The sequence below is a fragment of the Narcine bancroftii genome, chromosome 7 (genome assembly GCF_036971445.1).
Source record: "Narcine bancroftii isolate sNarBan1 chromosome 7, sNarBan1.hap1, whole genome shotgun sequence".
Classification (NCBI taxonomy): domain Eukaryota; kingdom Metazoa; phylum Chordata; class Chondrichthyes; order Torpediniformes; family Narcinidae; genus Narcine; species Narcine bancroftii.
In genome coordinates, this window is record NC_091475.1 from 23,695,697 (window position 1) to 23,719,635 (window position 23,939).

Genomic DNA, 23,939 nt, shown 5'->3' on the forward strand with positions numbered 1-23,939 from the left:
CGGGGAGGGAATGCTGCCAACTGGCACATTCCAAGATGAAGATCATCGTTCTGAGCCAACGTGACAGACCAAGGTCTCTGGTCCTGCGCCCCCTGGACAGTGAAAGAGGGGGAGCTTCCCCGATGCATTGAGACCACATTGACCCCATGGTTGTATTACACTGAATACTCCAATGCGCTGGGCTCAGTGAATGAACACAATACAACGTCCTGTTTTATAACTGTCCATTTTATGCATCAAGTATATTTTCAGTAGCAAAGAAAATGTCAGGGAATCCTCTGCTCTCAACCCAAAGAGGTCATGAAGCTGGAAAAAGTGACTGGAATTGGTTGTTTTGAATCCCAGGGAGAATCTGGACAGGTTGAGACTTTTCCCCTGGAGTAAGAGGCTGAGGGGCTCCTCGATTCCTTTTTCCCAATGTAGGGGAGTCTAAAAGGGTGTCAGGGCTAGTGAAGTGGTTAGAGCAATACTATTCCTGCGACCCACTGCTGTCTGTATATTCTCCCCATGACCTGCGTGGGTTTCCTCTAGGGACTCCGGTTTTCTCCCTCGATCCAAAGATGTACAGGGTTAGAAGGTTGATAAGTCATGCTGGTGTATTTGGGCAGCACGGACTCATGGACTGGAAGGGCCTTTAATCCACATTTTTTTAAAATTCAAAAAAACTAGAGGGCATAGATTTAAGATGAGACTTGAGAGAGGAAAAGTTTAAATTAAACCTGAGAGGCGTCTTCTTCAAACTGAGGGTGGTGGGTGGACAGAATGAGCTGTAAAGGCGGGGATAACTGTAATATTCGAAAGGCATTTGGACAGGTACACAGAAAGGAAAGATTTATAGGGTTATGAACTGAACACAGAGTTGGCAAGGGCATGTTGGGCCAAAGGGCCTGTTCCCATGCTGTTAAACTCTAGGGCATCTCCTGCACCTGGCATTCGAAAGGCTGGAACGTCACCTCTTTGTCTCTCTCCAGAGCCACATCATATCTGCACACATGAGGCCTGAGAGCAAAAGAAACCAAGGAGAGCAAACACTTGATTTAGATGCTTTTGAAATGGTTCAACTTATTCACAATAACATTAAACTACATACAAAGGAAAACTATATGAAGTCATTCTATATCTTGGTGTCATAATCAAACATTCTATTGTTGTACATTGTAGCCTTAATCCTATAATTTGCTACTAGCACCATTGGCATCTTGTTATTACTCCCCCTCTGTTGGTTGAGCAAGTTCCTCAGTCTCAGCCCTTCAGTGCCCAGTAATGGGAGGACTCTAGACTGTGGTCCTTCCCCACAACGCCCTTGCATTGGCTGTGCCAAGCCTCAGTGCGTCCCTCAGCACATACTCCTACAGCCTGGATTGTGCCAGTTGGCAGCATTCCCTCACTGACATCCCCATATGCTGAAAGACTAACAGGTTTCAGGCAGACCAAAGGGTTTCACAAGACGATGGTCTTCCAGCAGTTCTGGGTTTGTATTTTATACTTGGTTTTGGGCTGACATTTTTTACGAGAATTGAATGGGGGACCAGAGGTTGTTTAGAGTTCAGTGAAAACAGAGTGAGGAAATTGAAATGGGGGGGCGGGGGGAGAAAAGAGAGAGAGAGATAGAGCTAGAGGAAAAGAGACATAGGGAAAGATGGCTTGGGGTGAGGGGGTTGAGCAGACTAACAGAAACTGGAGAAGTTGACGTTAATTTCATCCGGTTAGAAGATGCCCAGTCAGAAGATAAGGTACTGTTCCTCCAATTTTCTGGTGATCTCAGACTGGCCATGCACAGGACCATGGGTAGGCCTGTTGACAAGGGAATGAGGCAGGGAATTGAAATGGAAAGATGTCATTGAGCTGGAAAAGGTGAGAGACAATTCACAAGTACATTACTGGGACTGAAGGGCTTGTGTTTCAAGAAGAGACTGGATTAGCTGGGACTTTTCTACCTGGAATGAAGGGACTAAAAGAGGGTTTATAAAATCATGAAGGACAGGGAAGGGGAATGGTCATAGCCTTTTCTCCAGGGTACAGGAGTCTAAAACTAGAGGTCAGAGGTTTAGGGTGAGAGGGGGAAGATTTTGTCGAACTGAGGGCACATTTTTCTTACAGAGGGTGGTGGGTATGTGGAACAACAGCTGCCAGAGGAAGAGTTGGAGGTGTGGATCATTATAATGTTTAAAAGACATTCAGACAGGTACATGGATGGGAAAGGTTTAGCGCAGTTAGAGCAGTGGTTTTCAAAATGCCCCCCTAAATTCACATTCCACCTTAAGCAATCCCTTTGCCTTAAGTGCTCTGTGAGTGGTAAGGGATTACTCAAGGTGGGATGTGAGTGGGAAGGGAAGGTTGAGAACCACTGTTCTAGACCCAATTGTTACTGAAATATTTTGCATGAGAAAATTGTCATTGGTCCATTTCCTTTGGAGTTTTGAAACTCTGCGCATAACAAGTCAATTAGGTACAATTAAAACAGTGGTTTTCAAACCTTTTTATTTCCACTCACATACCACCCCTTACTAATCACAGAGCACTTATGGAATTGGATTTGCTTAGGGTGGATTGTGAGTTTAGGGGGACAGTTTGAAAACTTTTTTTCAATCTTTTTATTATTATTATAATTTATAAACACATACAGTTCAAAGAGATAAAAAATACATAGTAAGTAATGAATTAATACAGAGATATTAAACAATAATATTACAGAATAAAAATATATCATAAAAAAAAATTTTAGATCAGTTTAGGGTGTGAACTATCTCTAAAAAAAAAGATATAATTAATAACAATATATGAAAAAAGAGAAAAAAAAACCCCAAAAAAGAAGAAAAAACAAATCTGAATTAAAAAAACTAAAAAAAAACCTACAGATATAGCTAAACCACGCCGATCACTCCGATCTCATCTTACAGCCCAATTATCATACATAATCATAGAAAGAAAACAGAGCCAGATCAACTCACCACAAATGAAAATATTGAATAAATGGTCGCCAGGTTAACTCAAACTTAGAAGGGGATTCATAGACAGAGTTTCTAATTTTCTCTAAATTTAAACATAGTATAGTTTGGGTAAACCATTGGAAAACAGTGGGAGGATTAACCTCTTTCCAATTCAATAGTATAGATCTTCTAGCCATTAGTGTAAGAAAAGCAATCATACGATCCGCAGGAAGAGATAAATAAGTCAAATCTATCATAGGTAATCCAAAAATTGCAGTAATGGGATGTGGTTGTAAATCAATATTCAAAACAGTAGATATAATGGAAAAAATTTCCTTCCAATAATTCTGTAAAGAGGGACAGGACCAAAACATATGTGTAAGGGAAGCTATTTCCAATTGACATTTATCACATATAGGATCGATATGAGAATAAAAGCGATGGAGTTTATCTTTAGACATATGAGCTCTATGAACAACTTTAAACTGTATTAGTGAATGTTTTGCACATAGAGAAGAAGAGTTTACCAGTCGCAGAATTTTATTCCAATTTTCATTGGAGATATAAAGGTTGAGTTCTCTTTCCCAATCATTTTTAAACTTTTCAAAAGTCCCAGAATTTATTTTTGTAATTATATTATATAATTTAGATATCACACCTTTTGGAGGTAATTTTGAATATAGTATATCCTCTAAAACAGTCGTAGTCTCCCGATTGGGAAAAGAGGGTAAAGTCGAAACTAAGAAACTCCTAATCTGCAAATATCGAAAGAAATGAGATCGAGGTAAATCATATTTCATGGATAATTGTTCAAATGACATGAAAGAGTTATCCAAGAATAAATCCGAAAAGCATGTTATACCTTTAACTTTCCAGAGTAAATAAGCTTGATCAATTAGAGAGGGATGAAAAAAGAAATTTAATACAATAGGAGTTTCCAAGATAAAATGACTTAGGCCAAAAAATCTCCGGAATTGAAACCATATACGTAGTGTATGTTTAGCCATTGGATTATCAATTTGTTTATATAATTTAGTAAGAGTAAAAGGGAGAGCAGCTCCCAAAATAGAGCTAATTGAAAAATTTTGTATCGGTTTAATTTCCAAATTTACCCAATGGGGATTTAGAGATAATTCTGAATAATTCAACCAATACCTTAAGTAACTAATATTAATTGCCCAGTAATAAATTCTAAAGTTGGGTAATGCCAACCCTCCCTCTAGTTTAGATTTCTGTAAATATTTTTTCCCCAATCTAGGATTCTTGTTTTGCCAGATATACGAGGACAATTTAGAATCGACCTTATCAAAAAAAGATTTAGGAACAAAAATAGGTATAGCTTGGAATATATATAAAAATTTAGGTAAGATCATCATCTTAATAGCATTAATTTGGCCTATCATGGATAGGGATAATGGTGACCAATTGGTAATTAAACTGCCGATCAGGTCCAATAGAGGGAAAAAATTAGTCCTAAACAAATCTTTATGTTTTTTAGTAATCTTAATCCCTAAATATATAAAATGGTCTCTAGCTATTTTAAAAGGCAAACTATCATAAATAGGAACCCATTCATTAAAAGGGAATAATTCACTTTTATTTAAGTTCAGTTTATATCCCGAAAAATTACTAAATTGGGCTAATAAAGATAAAACTGCAGGAATAGAATTTTCAGGATTGGAAATATATAACAATAAATCATCTGCATATAGTGATACTTTATGAATATCCCTGCAACGAATAATACCAGTAATATTGGGTGCTTCTCTTATAGCAATTGCCAAAGGTTCTAAAGCTAAGTTAAATAATAAAGGGCTAAGGGGGCACCCTTGCCTGGTGCCCCGAAATAATCGAAAATATGGCGATCTTTGGGTATTAGTAAAAACCAAGGCAACTGGGGAATTATAAAGAAGTTTAATCCAAGATATAAATATCGGACTAAAATTAAATTTTTCAAGAACTGTAAATAAATAAGGCCATTCTACTCTATCGAAGGCCTTCTCAGGATCTAGTGAAATAACACATTCTGAAGACTTATGTGAAGGAGTGTAAATAATATTCATCAATCTTCTAATATTAAAGGAGGAATAACGATTTTTAATGAATCCAGTCTGGTCTTCAGAGATAATATATGGTAACATCTTCTCTAGCCTTGTCACTAGAATTTTAGAGAAGATCTTAGAATCTACAGTTTGAAAACTACTGGTTTAGAGGGATGAAGGCTGAATGCAGGCTAATGGGACTGGCTCAGGTTGGTTAGTCTGGTCAAGTTGGGCTGAAGGGCTTGTTTCTCTGCTGTAACTCTCCATGATTCCATCTAATGTTCCACTCCCATCCTGCACCTAGTTCTTCTTCTTTCTCTCTCCCCTTCCACCTCTTTTTAATCTCAGCCTTTCTCCCACTTCTTGACTGCCTCTCCCATCTTATTTTCCTTCACCTCTCTGTCTACTATCCCCTTGATCTCTCCCCCTTCCTCCTTCACCCTATCCATCTCCCCTTCCTTCTCTCTTTCTTGCTCTCTCTCCACATGCCATCCCAAACACAGAAGGAACCCTGGGTCTGACCTGGTGGGGTAGCTGAGCGATCTCAGCCTCAGGCGGAGAATCCCCAGTGTTAGTTTGTGTTCCACTACTTTGGCTGAGCTGTATGTGAGTGAAATGCTGGTGATGTTCTCCAGGTCTTTGTCGACACTCACAAGGAGAGTGACCTCCTTGAACCGTTCAAAGTATTTTGCAGAGCTGTGAAAGTAAAACAGATATCAGAGCTTCGCCACATTTCCCAAGACCATCTATTGTGATGAGGATGCTTTCAAATTGAAACTGTAGCAGAAATAGACCATAAAATATAGGAGAGGTTGGCTATTCAGTCCATCAAGTCTGTCCCACAATTCCATCGTGAGCTGATCTATTCTCCCACTCAGATCCACTCCCCTGCCCTCTACCCATATCCTTTCTATTCAGGTACCTATCAATCTTTGCCTTAAATATACCCAACGACCTGGCCTCCACACCCACCCATGGTAGCAAATTCCAGAGGTCCGCCACTCTCTGGCTAAAGAAATTTCTCCACATCTCTGTTTTAAATGGGCTCGCCCTTCAATCCTGAAGTTGCGCCCTCTTGTCCATGACTCCTCTACCATGGGAAACAACTTTGCCACATCTACTCTGTCTAGACCTTTCAACATTCAAAATGCTTCCATGAGAAGAATAAATATAAGGTAGACAGCCAGCATCTTTTTCCCAGGATGGGAGTAGCAAACACCAGAGGAGATCTGTACAAATGAAGGGAGGAAAGTTCAGGGAAGACATCAGGGGCAAGTTTTTTTTTAACCCAGAGAGTTGTGGGAACCTGGAATGCATTGTCAGGATGGCAGTGGAGATTGGTACAAGGGACATTTAAGAGACTCTTAGATTGGCACATGGATGGAAGAATAATAAAGGGTTATGAGGTAGGGAGTGGTTTTTTGGTAGGAGTATAGGTCAGTACAACATCAAGGACCTGTACTGTAATCTTCTATGTTCTATGTTCTCATTCTTCTAAACTCCAAGGAGTACAGCCCAAGAGCTGAGTAAACTCAGCCAGTAAAGCAGATCTTTTGCCAGAGAAACCTGCCTCGGTATTGGGAGAAGCCTTGAAATCAGTGGTTCCCAAACTTTTTCGGGCTACTGCCCCCTTGGCTCCCGGGCCACACCCATAGTGTCCGACCTCTATGTCTCACCCCACACACACATATAATGAACACACACCTCCTGCAAATTTAAAACAACAACTAACCTAACACTATAAACAAGTGCATGTATTTCACAAATAAAACATAGTAAACCATTTTATTTGCTATTTCGCACCATCCCAGACAGCCACCATCCCAGCAGTCACCATCCCCAGCCGTCCCCATCCCAGGCAGTCAACCTCATCCCCTCCTCACCTAAGGGATAGCGCACGATGAATGTTGTGGGCTGAGATTGTCGGAAACGTTGGGATTTCCCCCCCTTTTTCCTCATTGCCCCTTTGGATCTTTCTACCATCCCCAGGTGGGCAGAACCGCCTACTTTGAGAATGGCTGCTCTAAATCTACCAGAGCTGAGCAGATGTGGTAACTTAAAGCTACCGTTTACAAATGCAAGGATTTTTCAGTGGAGAGATTGCTGTTGCACTCTTGAACCTCCCCATTCTACCCTAACCCTGACCAAACAACAGAAAGGAAGGAGAATGCAGAACCTGGAGTTCATCCTGCTGAGATTCTCTAGCATACTGTGTGGAACTCACCATAAACTACACCAGAACCATTGAGAGATCCATCAGCTCCACCAAAGTGTCACTTCTTTTCTTGCACTAACTGCAACTGAATATTTATTGCCTATTTTTCTTTCTTGGCATGTCGTGGTCATGTCATATATAGTATTATAGTTGGTGCATCTTACATACCTGTGTGGCTGCAGCAATAAGAGGATGGTGAAGATTTGGAGTGAGCTGCCAGAGGAGAAGACGGAGCAGATATACTGCCATGGTGGGGAGGCATTTTAACAGGGATGGGAAAGGCATGGAGCAACAAAGTGGGACAAGGGCAGGCATCACAGTTGGCTGGGTCAGCAGGGCCCCTTCCTGTGCTCTATGTTTCTGTGAGTCGACAACTATCAATTCATCTGTGTGAGGCGCTGCCTCAAGAAGGCAGCCAACATCATCATGCACCCCCAACACTCTGGTCACAACCTCTTTTCACTGCTCCCTTCAGCCAGAAGGTACAGAAGTCTGAAGACCAGCATCTCTAGGTTCAAGAGCAGTTTTATTCCAACAGCTATCAGGTTCCTGTACAACCCTCACCCTGACAATAAATTCACGTAACTGTGAATACCTGTAATAATTATCTATCCTTGAATACATCAAAAGTCCGAAAACCCAGATGCCAGAAATCTGGACCACCCGAGAATTCAGACTTCTCAAAAACTCTAAAACTTTTAAAATTTGGCAGGCTTTTATGTACGCCTATGCACTTGATTTGGATGCTTTTGAAATTGTTCAACTTATTCACAATAACATTAAACTAGAAACAATGGAAAACTGTGTGTAGTCTTTTCACATCCTTGATGCCGGAATCATATACTGTAATGTTAATCTTCTAATTTGCTACGTAGCACCATTGCCACCACTGAAGCACCATGTCGTTTCTCCCTATAGTGTAGATTGTGGAGGGTCATGTGACCTCTCTGTCTAGAACCTAGTCAGAAGTCGCATCACCTGCCAATCAAGGTTGGGCTCTGCCCATCCATTAGTGCACACCTAACCACTATTCCCTTTAAATCAATTAGTAATTTCCTGGGCGGGTCTCCTCATTTTACAGCACTTTAAAAGCCCACCACATGCAGCAGCATGGTCTCTGCTCCTTGGTCCTAACATCAATCGCTGCTCTATGCCAGGTCGCGAAATGTGGACATTGCTGGAGGAGTTATCGGTAAGGTGTGTCCTACACTTACAGTGGGACTGAGATATTGTGTGGGAATATTTAGCATTGAGCCACACCTCATTGGTGCAGGAAACCAAGTGCGTATTGACGTGGCTGAGAGAGTATTTTTTTTTTGTTCTTTGTATTTTACATGAAAAAATATTCCATTAATAAACCATCAAAATATTCCTGATTGACTTTTCTTTATTCTCTTTAAATATGAACTTTAAAATACTGCCTGAGAATCTGGAATATCCAAAACTGCGGACCCACCCAATCCCAGAGCAGTCCAGATTTTAGGACATTTATCATTTTTATTATTTTTTTTTCCATCTTGGCATATTGTGGTAATTTTATGTATACTGTTGTAGTCGATGTCCCTGTGTGGCTACAGCAGGTAAGAATGTCATTGCATCTGTACATTGTACTCATGGCTATGACAATAAACTCTCATATCATCTCAGTGGAGATTGCTGTCAGGAGACTAGCATTGGACTGCGGACTGCTGGAGATTGGCTCAAAACTGGCTGAAGAGATACCAGGTATCGGAACCGGGATGCGAGGGGTGACAAAGGCACTGATGAGTTCCTGACCCTGTCTGAGGTTCGGATCTGGAGCTTGTGTTGCCAATAATTTGGGCTGGACACTGTGTGGCTGCAGAGGATGTGGAAGCACTGGAGGTGAATCTATAGATGCTCTGTGACTCTGGGGGGACTCTCCTTTGCTTCTCTTTTTCTGACTGTAAGAGGCACATCAGGCAATTTCTGCCGATGGCAAATCTGTCTGGCTTACAGTAGACAAAATCAATTCATGTAATATGACACTGTTTTATTACAATGACAAGAAAATGAATCTTGAATCTTGAATCTTGGAACAAAGATAAGTGCAAAAATAAAATATTAATTTGGACCCAAACCGAGTTTTAGTCCCAATGTGTGCCATTTTCCAGTGTACAACTGACCAAGAAGAGGTTGCAGAGTTCTAGAAGGTAGCTGGTACTACTAGAGAGGAATCCCAGGGCTTGTTGTAACCCAGGGAAGAGGAGATGGCTGTATCTCTCTTCCCCAGCAGATGGAGTCTGGGAAGAAACTTACAACCAGCCTCACAATGAGTTCGCTTACAGTCGCTGAACTGGATCTCATTGTTTCTTTCTCTGCAGATGCTGCCTGGCCGTTTGGGGGTTTTACATATGTTCCATTTTTTTCCAAATATCCAGTGACTGCTATGTTTTTGCTTCAAAAGCAGGATTTACTTTTATAATTTCTTTGACAAAATTGTCACTTTTGTCAGAGAAGTAAAACACGAAAGTCTGCAGACACCATGGTTGAAGTAAAAACACAATCCTGGGGAGACTCAGCTGGTCAAACAGTGTACTTTATGTAGCAACACCATTTCAATTCTGCACCCCACTCCTGCACTGACATGTCTTGTGCACTGTCAAACCTAGACCGCCTGCAAATTGGAGGAGCAACACCCAATTTTCTGTCTGGGCACTCTCCAACTGGATGGCTTTAACATTGTCTTCTTCAGTTTCTGCTGGACCCACTCCTCATTCTCCCTCTCTTCCCCATCCCTTTCCTCCAGCTCTCCACCCCTTTCCCTCTCCATTCACAGACCCATCCCCCCTCCCCATTTGCTGGTGTGCCCTCCCTCCCTTATCCACCTATTATCTTCTGCCTGTGCTCCTCCTTCTGCCCCTCTTCCCCCCTTCACCATTTTGTTCGTACACCTGCCAACATTTTACTTTGATGAAGGGTTCAAGCCTGAAACATTAGTTATGTACCTTCATCTTTAAGCTGTTTGACCTCCTGAGTTTCTCCAGCATCGTGTTTTTTAAAATATTTTCTTTATAGTTTTTCCACACAAACTCCAAAAATTGTCAATATCATTATCAACGATATCCACATTAATTCAATTTTATATTTGTTAATTCGTTACAGTCCTTTTATGGAGTTTGAGGTATTTTTTTTTATTCCCTTCTCCCTTCCCCCCTCCTTCCCCCTGACATTAAACATTTAACACCAAACTAATTATACTTACACACAATGACCAAGACACTCACAACAAAGGTATGAAACTTATATTTGGGGATTTATGGGATTAAGTATCACGGTAGCCAGCACATAGGCTGCCTTCCTTTTTCTGTAGCTTTCCCTGGCTAGAATAGGATGGAACCCTTCCACTCCCTCACCAATGGAGGAGCGAAATGGGAGGGCAGAGCAGGGCGAGAAAGCACAGTGGTTCACACTACAACTGCACCCCTATGTAGTTCAAATAAGGCTGCCAGACCTTCAAAAAAGTACCATATTGTTTCCTTAGGTTAGCACCATGTTTTTACGTCACGTTTGTTTGTTTGTTTCCCCCCCTGCTCAAACCCATCCCACAGACAAACAGAACTAGTCAGCGTGCAATCAGAACATTTAAAATTTAGTACTGGGGCTCTTAAAGCAAAATGGATGAATCTATAAATTCTGAATGGTCGACGTATAATACCAATACTGATTTTCTTTGGAGAAAAGAATTTAAAGCACAATTTTCAAGGTGGGCCCCATTGGAATTTTAAAAATTGATGTCCTAAACATGACACAGTGGCACAGTAGGTCAACCCCCTGCTTACAGCTCCAGAGCCCTGGTTCAATCCCCACCTGCGGTGCTGCCTGTGTGGAGTTTGCACGTGACCATGCAGGGTTTCCCTCAGGAGCTCTAGATTCCTCCCATATCCATGTGACGTGCGAATTGATTGGTTAATTGGCTGCCAGAAATTACTCCCAGAATGTATGTGAGGGGTAGAATTTGGAGGGGTGGAGTTTGATGGGAATGTGAGGAGAATAAAATGGGAGGAGCGTGGGATTGATGTGAACAGGTGGCTGATAGTTAGTACAGAAAGGGTAGGCTTCTGCACTCATGACTGGGTGTCCTTCATCATAAGGTGGAAATCCAGATGGAAATGCACGAAAAATGTGAGGCCAAATTTGGAGTACTGTATTGTGTGCAGTACTAGTTTGGTCATTTAATTACAGGAAAGATATCAATAAGATAGAAAGAGTGCAGAGAAGGTTTACTGGGATGATGCCCGGACTTCAGGAACTGAGTTACAGGGAAAGGTTAAACAGATTAGGACTTTATTCCATGGAACGTAGAAGAATGAGGGGAGATTTGATAAAGGTATTTAAAATTATGAAGAGGAGAGACAGAATAACTGTAGATAGACTTTTTCCACTGAGGGTAGGTGAGATACAAACCAGAGGCTGTGGGTTAAGATTGAAAGGGCAAAAGTTTAGGGGAACATGAGGGGAATCTTCTTTACACAGAGAGTGGTGGGAGTGTGGAACGAGCTGCCAGCTGATGTGGTGAGTGCAGGCTCAATTTTGACATTTAAGAAGAATTTGGACAAGTATATGGTTGGGAGGGGAATGGAGGGCTATGGACTGGGTGCAGGTCAGTGGGACTAGGCAGAATAATAGTTTGGCACAGACCAGAAGGGCCAAAGGGCCCTGTTTCTGTGCTCTAGTGTTCTATGGGTCCATGGTTCTAACAGAGAGCAGTGAGGATGCGGAATTCACTCCTGCAGGGAATGAGAGAGCAAAACATCACAGGTGGATTTGAGGGCACATCAGATAATTGCAAAAGGTCAAGAGGAACAGACAGGTGGGGAGGGAGAAGGTCCTGACACAGAGAAGTCACCCCGAGAGATATTCTGTGGTACATCCCCAAATGCAGGGTCCATGCACAATTAGAAACATGGCATACTCACTGATTGTCTTTAGACTTGACCACCATTCCATTGTCTCCTGTGAGCTTAATCGTAATGTAGCCTCTACGGGCATTTTTGTTCCAGGGTATGATGTCCAAAAGGTAATAATACACTGCACAACATAAATGCAGAGAACATGGTTCAAGATCGAGCTGGATTCCCAGGGATGAGGGAGACGGGAAGAAAGGTGAGGGCATGAGGCAAGGAGAAGGCAGGTCGCTCTGGTTGAAGGGGTCACAGGAGAGATGAGTTGAGGAGTGAGGGAAATGGGGAGGAAGCAATACAGCTGGAGATGTAGAAATGGAACAAAGTGACTGGGGTTATGGCAGATAACAACTTACTACAGAATGGCTCCTCAGGGGAGGTTTGAAAGAACACTTTGTTTGGATATTTCATGACACTGCTGCTATTGATCCACTTGTTAAGGTGATAGCCTGCATCCAAAATCAGACCATAAAGAGGGTCAGGTGAGTAACAGGGTCCATGGCACAACAGTGCTCACAAGCAACAATACAGATCCGATTTCCTCCTGGGCAACACACCAGAATTACTAAGTGAGTGTACCAAGGCCAAAGTGAATTCAGGAAAGTGAAAATGCCTTCACCATCAGATTCTTCAACAACAAACTAAGTCGGGGACTCATTAAAGGGCTGTCACTTTTGCATTAAATTGATTTTTCCTCTCTGTATTGCAGTCAGTTTGTTTACATTTCTTTATTTGTTTACATGTGTACGTTGTATAGATCTTTTTGCATTAACATTAAGTGGTAATTCTGCCTTTCCCGCAAGAAAAATATTCTCAGGGTTGTATATGATGTCATGGATGTATGACAATAAATTTGAACTCTGAATGGTCACATTCCCAGGGGATTGTGGCGGCATGGGTAGTGTTGCAGTTAGTGCAATGCTGTTACAGTGCCAGTGATCAGGACCGGGATTTGAACCCAGCCCTGACTGTAAGGAGTTTGTACGTTCTCCCTGAGTCTCCATGGGTTTTCTCCAGGGGCTCTGGTTTCCTGCCACCCTTCAATATGTAGCAGGGGTGTAAGTTAATTGGGTTTAATTGGACAGCATAGGCTAAAGGGAAAAAATGGCCTTTTACCGTGCTGTTTGTCTAAACTTAGATGGTTCAAGAATTGGAGGGCAGACGTTTAAGGCGATAGGGGCAGAGATTCAGGAGGGACCTGAGGGGCAACTTTTTTTCACTCAGAGAGACCTGGAATGATCTGCCAGAGGTAACAGCAGAAGGGGGTACAATCCTGACATTTGGACAGATAGTAAAGGCTTAGAAGGATAGGGACCAGATGCAGCAAGCATGACTTCCCAAAATGCCAAGTTGGTCAATATGGACAAGATGGGTTTGTTCCATGTCGTGAGACTCTATGACACTGTATCCAAATTTCCTTGACTGCAAGATATCTCAAACTCATCAACATTAGGAGGTGTGGCTGCTGTGGCAATGGAGGAATGTGTGCATGCTTGGTAATGCACAGCGGGATCCCACAAACAGCAATAACCATGTATGTTTCATAGTGTTATGCATGAGGGGGTTACCTCCTGCTCCCATTCACCAGCGAAGCAAGAGAGGGAAAGCAGGAGAGAGAAGAGGGGGTAGGTAGGGAAAGGGAGAGGAAGAAAGAAAGAGAGGGATTAAAAAGAGAGAGCAGGGAGGGAAAGAAGGGAAAGAAACAACAGAAAGAAGGGGAGCAAGAGAGAAGACCAAGAGAGGATTGATAAATGATAAAGAGAATGAGAAGAGAGAAAGAAAGAGAGAGAGATAAAATGGTGACACAGCGAAGACACATCTAAACATAATCAGATGTGAAAAGGAAACTGGCCAAAAGTCTCAAGCAAGTAATTCCTTACCAAATATCGGAAGAGTGGGGTCACACTGCGTGCAACGGGCATCCAGGAATTCTGTGTACGATTCACACGGATACACGGTGATGTTGCAAGGGGCGACCATGGAATTTATGTACAGATAGACAGACCTCTGATGGTCACACACCATATACTTTTTCCCTGGAAGTAATGCAAGAGTTAAGGAAAGTTCAGTCCACATCTTGCCTCCACAACAGAGTGTGGACTCAGCTCTGAGCTCCACTTTACACAAAGATGCCGAGACCGAAGGAAATCTAGAATGCAAAAGGCAGGAAAACTGGGGCTCCTCTCTGGATGAGTTGGTGTGACCCAGCACTGCCGATTATGGAGCCAGGTCTCGCCTGCATCTTCTACCAAAACACCTTCCAGACGGAACCTCACATTTTTTACTTCCATAACCAAAGGGAGATTCAAGAATCCTATGGAATGGCAGAAGTCCCCACCTTTCACCCCAACAGATCACAGAGTTAGAATTTCCCTGAAGTTGGAGAACCAACGTGAATCTCTTCCTCTATCCAGCCCCTGCACTAGGAAGATCCCTGCTTGAATGTGTACAGGTTAGTCCTGTTCTAATCCAATGCTGGAGAAACTCAGCAGGTCAAACAATGTACTTTATATAGCAAAGATAAAGATATATAACCAATCATCAATTTTCATGTCTGCTTACATTTTGCTCATACCTTGATGAAGGACTGAAGAGCAAAACATTGGATATGTTGGAGAACAACGAGCAAAACACGGAAGTCTGCACCATGGTTGAAGTAAAAACACAATGAATCAGAATCAGAATTTATTGTCATAAACAAGTCATGAAATTTGATGTTGGAGAATGCTGGAGAAACTCAGCAGGTGAAGGAGTGCACTTTATATAAGCATAGATGAAGATACATAACCAACATTTTGGGCTTGAGCCCTTCTTCAAGGTATGGACAAAATGTCAGCAGGCACCCGAATAAAAGGTTGGGGTGGGGGGCAGGAGGAGGAACACAGACCCACAGGCAGGAAGTAATAGTTGGATAAGGGAAGGAAGGCACAGCAGCAAATGGGGGAGGAGGGATGGCTCGGTGAATGGAGAGGGAAAGGGGAGGAGAGCTGGAAGAAAGAAGACAAAGGGATGGGGAAGACGGAGAAAGGGGGGCGGGCCAGCAGAAACCAAAGAAGTCGAATGTTAATGCCATCCCAGTTGGAGCGTACGCAGATGGAAAATTAAGTGCTGTTCCTCCAATTTACGGGTGATTGGGTTTGACAGTACATGAGTCCGTGGGACAGACATATCAGCGTGGGAGTGGGGCATGGAATTGAAATGATACTGCTAAATTAAGTACACTATTTGTCCTGCTGAGTTTCTCCAGTATTGTGTTTTCATTTCAACCACGATGTCTGCAGACATATGTGTTTTAACCTGATCTAATTCAGTGTCTGTTCCTTTAGATGCAAGAGAACACCTGCCAATTATCAATTTAATTAATTTATATGTATTTCATTGTTTTTGGTTTTTCATTATGTTTTTCTCTTCATTTTAAATTGCATCGATAATATATTTACATTTTGATGGTCGTGTGGATGTCATGTACTGTGGCATCTAGTAAGCTGAGAGGCATAGTTCAACCAAGGCCAGAGATCTCTGGACATGGAGCATGCTCCATCAAATTGTCAGACGCCACAGTGTGCTGAACCTCACCCACCAGCTGGGAGCCTGTGTCATAGTGCCCTGGGACCCACTCCCAATGGCTAGTGGGCAGACACTGGACACTGGGTGAGTTTGGGAAGATCGCTAATCAGGCAAGCATTGCACTTGTGGAGACCCAGGGCAGTCCCTCAATGTTCTGGGGGGGGTGGGAGGGGAGAGGTGGGAGTGGAAATCCCGTGGGAACATTATCTATGGAGGCTGAACAAAACCGAATAACACCAGAAGACATAGGGGCAGAAATAGGGCATTCAGCCCATCAAGTCTGTCCTGCAATTTAACTGTGAGCTGATCCATTTTCCCACTCAGCCCCACTGCCTGGCCTTCTCCCCATAACCTTTGCCTTAAATGCACCCGATGACCTGGCCTCCACAACTGCCTGTGGCAACAAGTTCCACAGATTCACCATACCCTGGCTGAAGAAATTCCTCCACATCCCTGATCTAAGTGAACATGCTTTGATCTTAAAGTTGGGCCCTCTTGTCCTAAACTCTCCTATGATGGGAAGCAACCTTTCTACATCTACCTTATCCATGCCTTTCAACATTCAAAATGTTTCAATTATATTCCCCCCATCCCCCTCATTCTCCTAAATTCCAACAAGTACAGGCCAAGAGCTGTCAAACACTCCTCATATGATAACCCTTTCTTTCTTGGATCATCCTTGAGAACCTCCTCCTCTGAATCATCTCACAATGTCAGCACATCCTTTCATAAATGCTAAATGTAACTTCAGTAGTAGTCCACCCCTGACCATACCAGACAACCACTGACCAAGGTCTTCCCTCATTTGCTGTGTCAGCATCAGAATGTAAACTCACTGCTCAAACATGTAGATTAGACCTCCTTCCAACGCAAGGCAAGGGAATGACCCATATGGTCAATGTTTATCTTATCGCAGAGCAACATAAGTAGTCCTCTGTTTAAAATATAAGCTCCTGAGTGAGAAATTGCTTCCTACAGCTCCTTTTCGGCAATGACCAGCATTGTTCATGATTCAAACACTGTTAATGAATGACCCACAGAAGGCAAGAGTTATAGAACAGCTTCTTATTGGAGCTTGGCTTGCTGATGCATCAAACAGGAGTCTGTGTGGCTGCAGAGGTTGTGGGAGCACTGTAGGCGAATCTACGGACCTCCAGTGACTCTGAAGTGATTCTATTTTGCTTCCCTTTCTCTTGTACTGCAAGGGGCACCAGGCAATACTAATGGCAACTCTTTGTCTGCCTTATGGCAGGCAGAAGTTAAAGCATATCATATCCATTACATTTTTAATGTGTTATTACTTGACAATAAAAGGAACCTTGAACCTTGGACAGATTTCCCTGTGCTGAAAATTGATGTTGCTGGTTGCAGTGAAGTATTGCCCAATGATTAAACACCCTCACACAGGGTGGAGAAGGGCCATGCTTCCCTTCATTGGTCATGGCACTGAATGCAGGGGCAAGGAAGTCATGTTACGATTGTGCGAGACATTGGTGAGACTGTTCTTGGAGCACTGTGTGCAGTTCTGGTCACCCAGCTGTAGGAAGGATTTCATTAAATTGAAAAAGGTGTAGAAAAGATTCAGAAGAATGTTATCAGGATTGAAGGGCTTGAGTTACAAGCAGAGACTGGATAAGTCTGGACATTTTCCCTGGAGTGTCGGCTGAAGGGGGCACCTTACAGAGGTTTATAAAATAGTTACAGTCTTCATCCAAGCAGAGGAGAGTCTGAAGGTAAAGGGTATAGGTTAAGGAGAGAAGGAAAGAATGGAAAAAGATGGCATGGTTAGTATAGCAGTTGGTGCCATGCTATCACAGTGCCAGTGACACAGGTTTGAAGCTGGAGCTGTCTATGTGGAGTTTGTATGATCTCCCCATGTCTGCATAGGTTTTGTCTGGGTGTTCTGGTTTTCTCTCACTCTTCAAAATGTACATGGGTGGTAGGTTAATTGGGGTATTTTGGCGGCATGAGCTCATGGAGCAGAAGGACCTTTAACAATGCTGTATGTCTAAATTAAATTAAATTAAACGGGAGGGATAATCTTGTCACTCAGAGGGTTGTCTCTATCTGGAACAAACTGCCTGGGTAAACTGTGGTAGTGGGTACATTATGGCATTGAAAAGATGTTTGAGCAGGTCTATTCACACAGGATGGTGGGGATATGGAACAAGATGAAGGAGTAATGGAAAGGACAATTACCACGTCTAAAGACATTTAGACAGGTACATGGATAGGAAAGCTGTCAAGGGATGTGGGTCAAAAATGGGTCCAATACAGGAAGGCACCCTGGATGGCATGGACAAGTTGGGCCAAAGACCTACAAGACTCAATAACTTAATCTCCTCTCTCATAGAACATTACAGCACAGTACAGACCCTTCAGCCCACGATGTTGTGGTGAAACCTCCCTTCTTCATAACTCTCTATTTTTTTTCCATCCATATGTCTAAGAGTCTCTTAAATGCACCTCTTGTACCAGCGTCCACCCTTCTTCTTGTTTACACGGAGGGCAGTTGTCAGCAGTGCAATGTTTCTCTGCAAATGTCTGCAGACAGGAAGGGCTAAAGTCCCTGTCAATTTTACAAAGGTCAGGGAATAAATAGAGTGAATGCTCACAATGAGCGACAAGCTTTCCCCACTTCTGAAAGAAACCCACAAATAAAGCTGGAGTCAATACAAACCACTCAGTATGGTAGCAGGGCACCCTGGTTGGTCAGTTCCTCCATTGGCGTAGTAATCGATGTGCCCCAAAATGTCTCGGTAGCCAAGTGCTGCAGGTGAAAACCAGTTTTATATTAATACATTTTATATCGATGAGAAAAAATGTCAAACTTCAAAGGTGGAATGCAGGGCCAAGATGGAGGGCTTCAGTCGGACTTCCCAGGCTGCCACAGGGGTGAGACCTTTTATATTTATTTATTCTTTCTGAGATCTGGGCATCACTGCCAAGGGCAGCATTTTATGTCCACCTTAACCCCTCTCCCCTTGCTTCATGATAAAAAATTGTGGATTATCTATAGACAACTTCAAGCTGAACACAAAGATAATTTCAGATTTACTGTATCACATAGGAAGTTGGAGAAACATTAAATTAACTTCAATTGAACTTAGCATTAAACATATACTCGCTACGAATGTAACAGGATGTATCATAGCTGTTACAGTATTGATGAGACAGTTCTGCTGTATTGAATCTTCCTGGAGACATAAATGCTATTGCCTGAAGAACATGTGCATCAACATGCATTCAATCTACAATCAATGTAATGCACAGCAACTGTATATGTGAGCTGCTTTTATAGCCTGTCTACATTTATCCTGACTAAGCATGCCCAGGCCTAAGACAACATTTGCATAGCACCTGCTCTGAGGGCATGCCCAGGTATGCATGGACTGACCAAAACAGCTTGATTTGTGGGCAATGTACTAGTAGACTTAAAATATGACAGGAAATCACAAAATAGGTTGTATCAAAAAAAAGTACACGATAGGAAAAATTTAAGGTGATGTTCATGATCAGCAGACCAAAATCCATAAAATATACCCCAAAGTGTTCAGGAAGCAAAAATCTTAGTTTCCTACTGCTTTTATGCATGTGGCAAAAGCATTTTGAGACCCCTCACACATTTCCTAAAAGGAGAGAAACATGTTCGTGTCAGGCAAAGGAGTCAATTTGTGAGATGTGGTGGGCTGGACAAATCAAAGCAATATCCAGAAAGTTTAAAGGAACTGTGTAATAAGGTACTTTCTCCAGTGATTGGTCCAGAGAACAACAACTACCCTAACCAAGGACATCCAAATCACAGAATGTCTGACTACAATTCATGGGTTTTGGGAACTGTGAAGTGGGCTAAAAGAATTCGGTAATTAAAGAGTTCATGAGTTTCTGAATTATGGTCTTGTACCCATAAAGAAAAATGGTTAAAAGATAAGTCAATGGTACATTTTATAATGTGCTACATTTAATTGGTGTCTGAATTCCAACAATGTAAATGGATCAGTGTCGACGCGATGAGCCGAAGGGCCTGTTTCTGTGTGGAATTTCTCGATTACTCTGTTGGGTTGTGTTATTTCAGTGGAATTAAACAAGTATTCTTAAACAGCACATGGATGAAAGAAATATAGAGGGTTGTGGGTGTGAGGTAGGGAAGGGTTAGATTGTTGTGGAGTAGATGTATATAGTTCAGCACAACATCATGGGCTAAAGGGCCTGGACTGTGCTAGAATGCTCCCTATTCCAAAAAATATGCAGATGCTGGGGTTGAGTGCAGGAAAACAAATGTGCTGGAGTAACTCAGCAGGTCACACAGCATCCGTAGGAAGTAAAGGGCAGTCAACTTTTCAGGCCAGAGGCCTTCGTTAGGAATCTTAAAAAACTTGTAGACGCCTGAATAAAAAGGTGGGGAAAGGGGGGGGATGTAAGGGGAAAGGTCAGGAGCACAGGCTCACAGGCAAGAGGATATACAGTTGGTGGGATGGCAGAAGAGAAGGAAGTTGTGAAGTTATGGTGCACTGTTAGCCAGAATCAGACACACACAAAGATAAAGACTCTACAACAGGCTAACAGTGCACCACAATTTAATCCACAAAGACTCCACAGAGCCAGGCTGGCTGTGGCTGCAGTAGGCTTATATTCCGGAGAGTGGTTGACACCCAACTGGGTGGGGCTTGATCCATCCAAGTACTGACCAGGCCTGAGCCTGCTTAGCTTCCGAGATCAGACGAGATCGGGCATTTTCAGGCTGGGTGGTGTACCATCACAAAAGTGATGAGGGACAGGGCTGAGGTAAGAAAGATAGGAGAAGGAAGGGAAGGGGGATGAGGAGATGAAGGGGAGAGACAGAGGGATAGGGAAAGAGAAAGAGCTGGGAGGTATTGATGCCATCTGGTTGGAGACTGCTAGTGGAATATAAGGTTTTGATCCTCCAATTTGTTGTGATCTTGTTGGAATTTCAATGGGATGGGTTAAAAACAAACTGAAATTGGGAACTTACAGTGTGGCTAAATCTCCCAAAGTTTTAAGGCCCCAAATAACCCCCACCTCCCCCATCTTTATGTAAAAACATGGAGACAGTAAAGTAACCGGGTGCCACAGTGAGCGTAACGGGTAACACAACACGGTTACAGTGCCAGCGACTGGGGTTTGAATCTGGTACTGTCTGCAAGGAATTTGTATGTTCTTCCCGCATCTGCATGTGTTTCCTCTGGGTGCTCTGGTTTCCTCCCACTGTTCAAAATGTACAGGGATTGAGCGACACAGGCTCATGGGCCAGAAGGGCCTGTTACCATGCTGTATGTCTATATTAAAAATGTTAATTAAAATTTAAAATACCATCAATATCTGTGTGCAGGACATCGACAAACTGTGCATCCGAAGCATCCAATCTGTCAGCTTTACCCTTCCCTCGGAACAGAGGTCCTGCCGGATCTAATCCTGTCCAAAACAAGTGTAGCCAGCAAACATAAATGACAGCAAAGCACATACATCAGACACTGCAGACACTGGAACCCTAGAGCAGCACAAACTAGCCAGTCGGGCAGCATTCGTTGAGGGGAAAACAACTGTCCACATTTTGTGTTGAGACCCCACATCCAGGCTGAGAGAGTGGAGGGATAAGAGCTGATGTGAAGAAGTTCTCAAATTTCAACAGTTGGTTCTGCCTAATCATTAACCCCTCCTCACCTGCATCATCTGCTTGACTCTCCCCCTCACCTCGGCATGGTTAGCGCAACGGTTAGCACAATTCTGTTACAGCACCAGTGACTGGGGTTCGAATCCTGCACTACCTGTAAGGAGTTTGTACTTCCTCCCTGTGTCTGCGTGGATTCCTCCAGGGGCTTCAGTTTTCTCCCACTCTTTAAAAAAAACCGTGGGTTATTGGTCAATTAGGTGTAATTGGGCAGCCAAAAGGGCCTGTTACCGTGCTGTATGTCTAAATTTAAATTTAAATTTATACAGGTTATAGAGTCTCTACTCAGGACAGCAACCGTTCCTTTCCCTCCACAGATGCTGCTCAATCTTCTGAGTTCCTCCAGCTTTTTAGTTTTTTGCTCCAAATTCAGTCCAATTTCTCCAAAAGACTTTCCAGTTCACTTTTCAAAGAATCATAGGAGGTTTATGCAAACCATTCAAGTTATCTATTTCAGCTGTCCCATCTGCCTGCTAATGGCCTATATCCCTTTAAATCTGCCCTGATTTCCTCCAACCACTGTTCCACATTCAGAGTTCCCGGACAAGACTTCAGCACAGATATGGTGGACCCTTGGGCTCAATGTCATGTAAGAACATGACATTGGCTCTGGCTGTAGACTCAGCTCCATCAACCTACCTTTTCCCCCAGAGCCCTTAATTTACTGGTTAGGCAAAAATCTATCAATGAGTGAAATACATTTAATGAGACGACCTCTACTGCTTCATTCAGCAGAGAATTCCATAGATTAACTGCTCTCTAGGAGAAGCAGATTGAACAGGTACATGGATGGGAGGGGAGTGGAGGGCTATGGTCCAGGTGCATGTCGATGGGACAAAGCAGAATAAATACTTCAGCACAGACTAGATGGGCTGAATGGCCTGTTTCTAAGATGTAGTGTTCTGCGGTTTTAAGTATAAATTATATTACCACAAGAGAGAAATAAAAAAGGAGAGATAAATATTCACTGCTGCAGTTTAGGCAGTGCTAGTGTGATATTACAATAGTGCAGAGAGATCCAGGGGGTCCTGGAGTAATGTTCCAGTTAGGGAAGTACGTACAAGGAAGTTCAAGAGAAAAGGAATTTGATTTTTCACTAAATCTCAATCTGTGGTACCATCATCTTTCACACAGTTCAAGGCCTACTCTTCACACAGGGAAGATGATATTGGGTTGTGGACACCAAGAAAAAGAGGTCAATAATGGCTTGGGATCAGAATGGTGGGAAAGGATGAGATAGTGGTCTATATTTGTTAAAGATCTGTTCAACCTTTGAATTTTCCTATTTTTTAATGATATGTCATTGCTGTTTCCTCTTCACAGACATTGCTTGACCGCACATGTTCTGTTTTTATTTTGATTTCAGAGATCTGCAGAATTTTCCCAAAGAAATGGCTCCACATTCCTCACCGGTTATCCGGCCAATCTTTCCACCAAACATGCTTCCGACGAATCCGGATACATGAGCACCGAGACTCACACCAATCATGTGAATCAGTTTGAGGGAGCCGCCATTCTTCTGAGGGAACAGAGCAAAGAATGACAGACAATGAAGTGATATCGTCAAACAAGAGACAAAAGGAAGGTTACTTGAGTAAGGTGGAGAGAGACACAAAGATGGCAGGTGTTGGAAATCTGAGAGAACCGTGAGAGGCTGGAGGGACTCAGCAGGTCAGACTGCGTCTGTGGGGAGAAACAATCATCCAATGATATATGCACTGCGTCACTGAGACCACCCAAAGGAGGAACAACACCTCATCTTCCGTCTGGGCACCCTCCAACTGGATGACATTAACATTCACTTCTCCAGTTTCTGTTAAACACCCCACCCCCACCCTCTCTTTGTCCCCTGTCTCCTTTCTTCCAGTTCTCTCTCTTTTTCTCTGAACACCAATCACTCACCTTGTCTCCAAGCTCCATCTCTCTCTCTCTCTCTCTCTCTCTCTCATACCCCTTTTCCTTCTTTCACAAATTAACACATTTTGTCTGTTGGTCTGGACTTCTCCCCTCCCATTCACCCCCCTTTCTTGCCCCATGCACCCGCCACTATCTGCATGAAAAACTTACCTCTTACATCCCCCTGAACTTACCCCCAAGCACCTCAAATCAATACCCCACCTGTTAGCTAGTTCAGCCGTGGGGAAAAAGCCTCTGGCCATCTGCATGATAATGCCTCTCATTATCCTGTATACCTCTATCAGGTCACCCCTCATCTTCTGTTGCCCAACCTGTCCTTATAAGACATGCACTCCAATCCTTTTAAATCTCATCTGCACCAACATCTGTCATGTAATAAGGTGAGCAGAACTGAACACATCATGTTTTCTACAATATTCTAAGTAGGGTCTAACTAAGATCTTAGAAAGTTGCAAACTAAACAGTAACTTAAGGAAATATGGCCAGCCCTTGTATCCCTTACTAATTATTTACAGGTGCACTTGGGAAAATATCCTGTCAGAGAAAAGGCCATTCCACAAACTGATTTCCCTTCCATCATAGAACCATAGAACATTACTGCACCAAAGAAGGCCCTTCAGTCCTTCTAGTCTGTGCCTAACTATTATTCTGCATTAT

At 42.8% G+C, this 23,939-nt stretch overlaps 1 protein-coding gene across 1 annotated transcript in view; it reads right to left on the minus strand.

Annotated features, from left to right (window-relative positions):
- Positions 1-210: 210 nt before the first annotated feature.
- The window catches only part of lipia (lipase, member Ia), a 29,852-nt gene continuing 6,123 nt past the window's right edge, over positions 211-23,939 (minus strand). The window contains exons 3-10 of the mRNA XM_069889105.1: positions 22,776-22,884; positions 21,008-21,109; positions 18,357-18,446; positions 13,990-14,145; positions 12,466-12,558; positions 12,125-12,236; positions 5,495-5,668; positions 211-999 (exon numbers count right to left, since the gene is read on the minus strand). Coding sequence (XP_069745206.1) covers positions 909-999; positions 5,495-5,668; positions 12,125-12,236; positions 12,466-12,558; positions 13,990-14,145; positions 18,357-18,446; positions 21,008-21,109; positions 22,776-22,884 — 927 coding nt within the window. The 3' untranslated portion in view covers positions 211-908. The remainder of the gene's footprint in view (positions 1,000-5,494; positions 5,669-12,124; positions 12,237-12,465; positions 12,559-13,989; positions 14,146-18,356; positions 18,447-21,007; positions 21,110-22,775; positions 22,885-23,939) is intronic.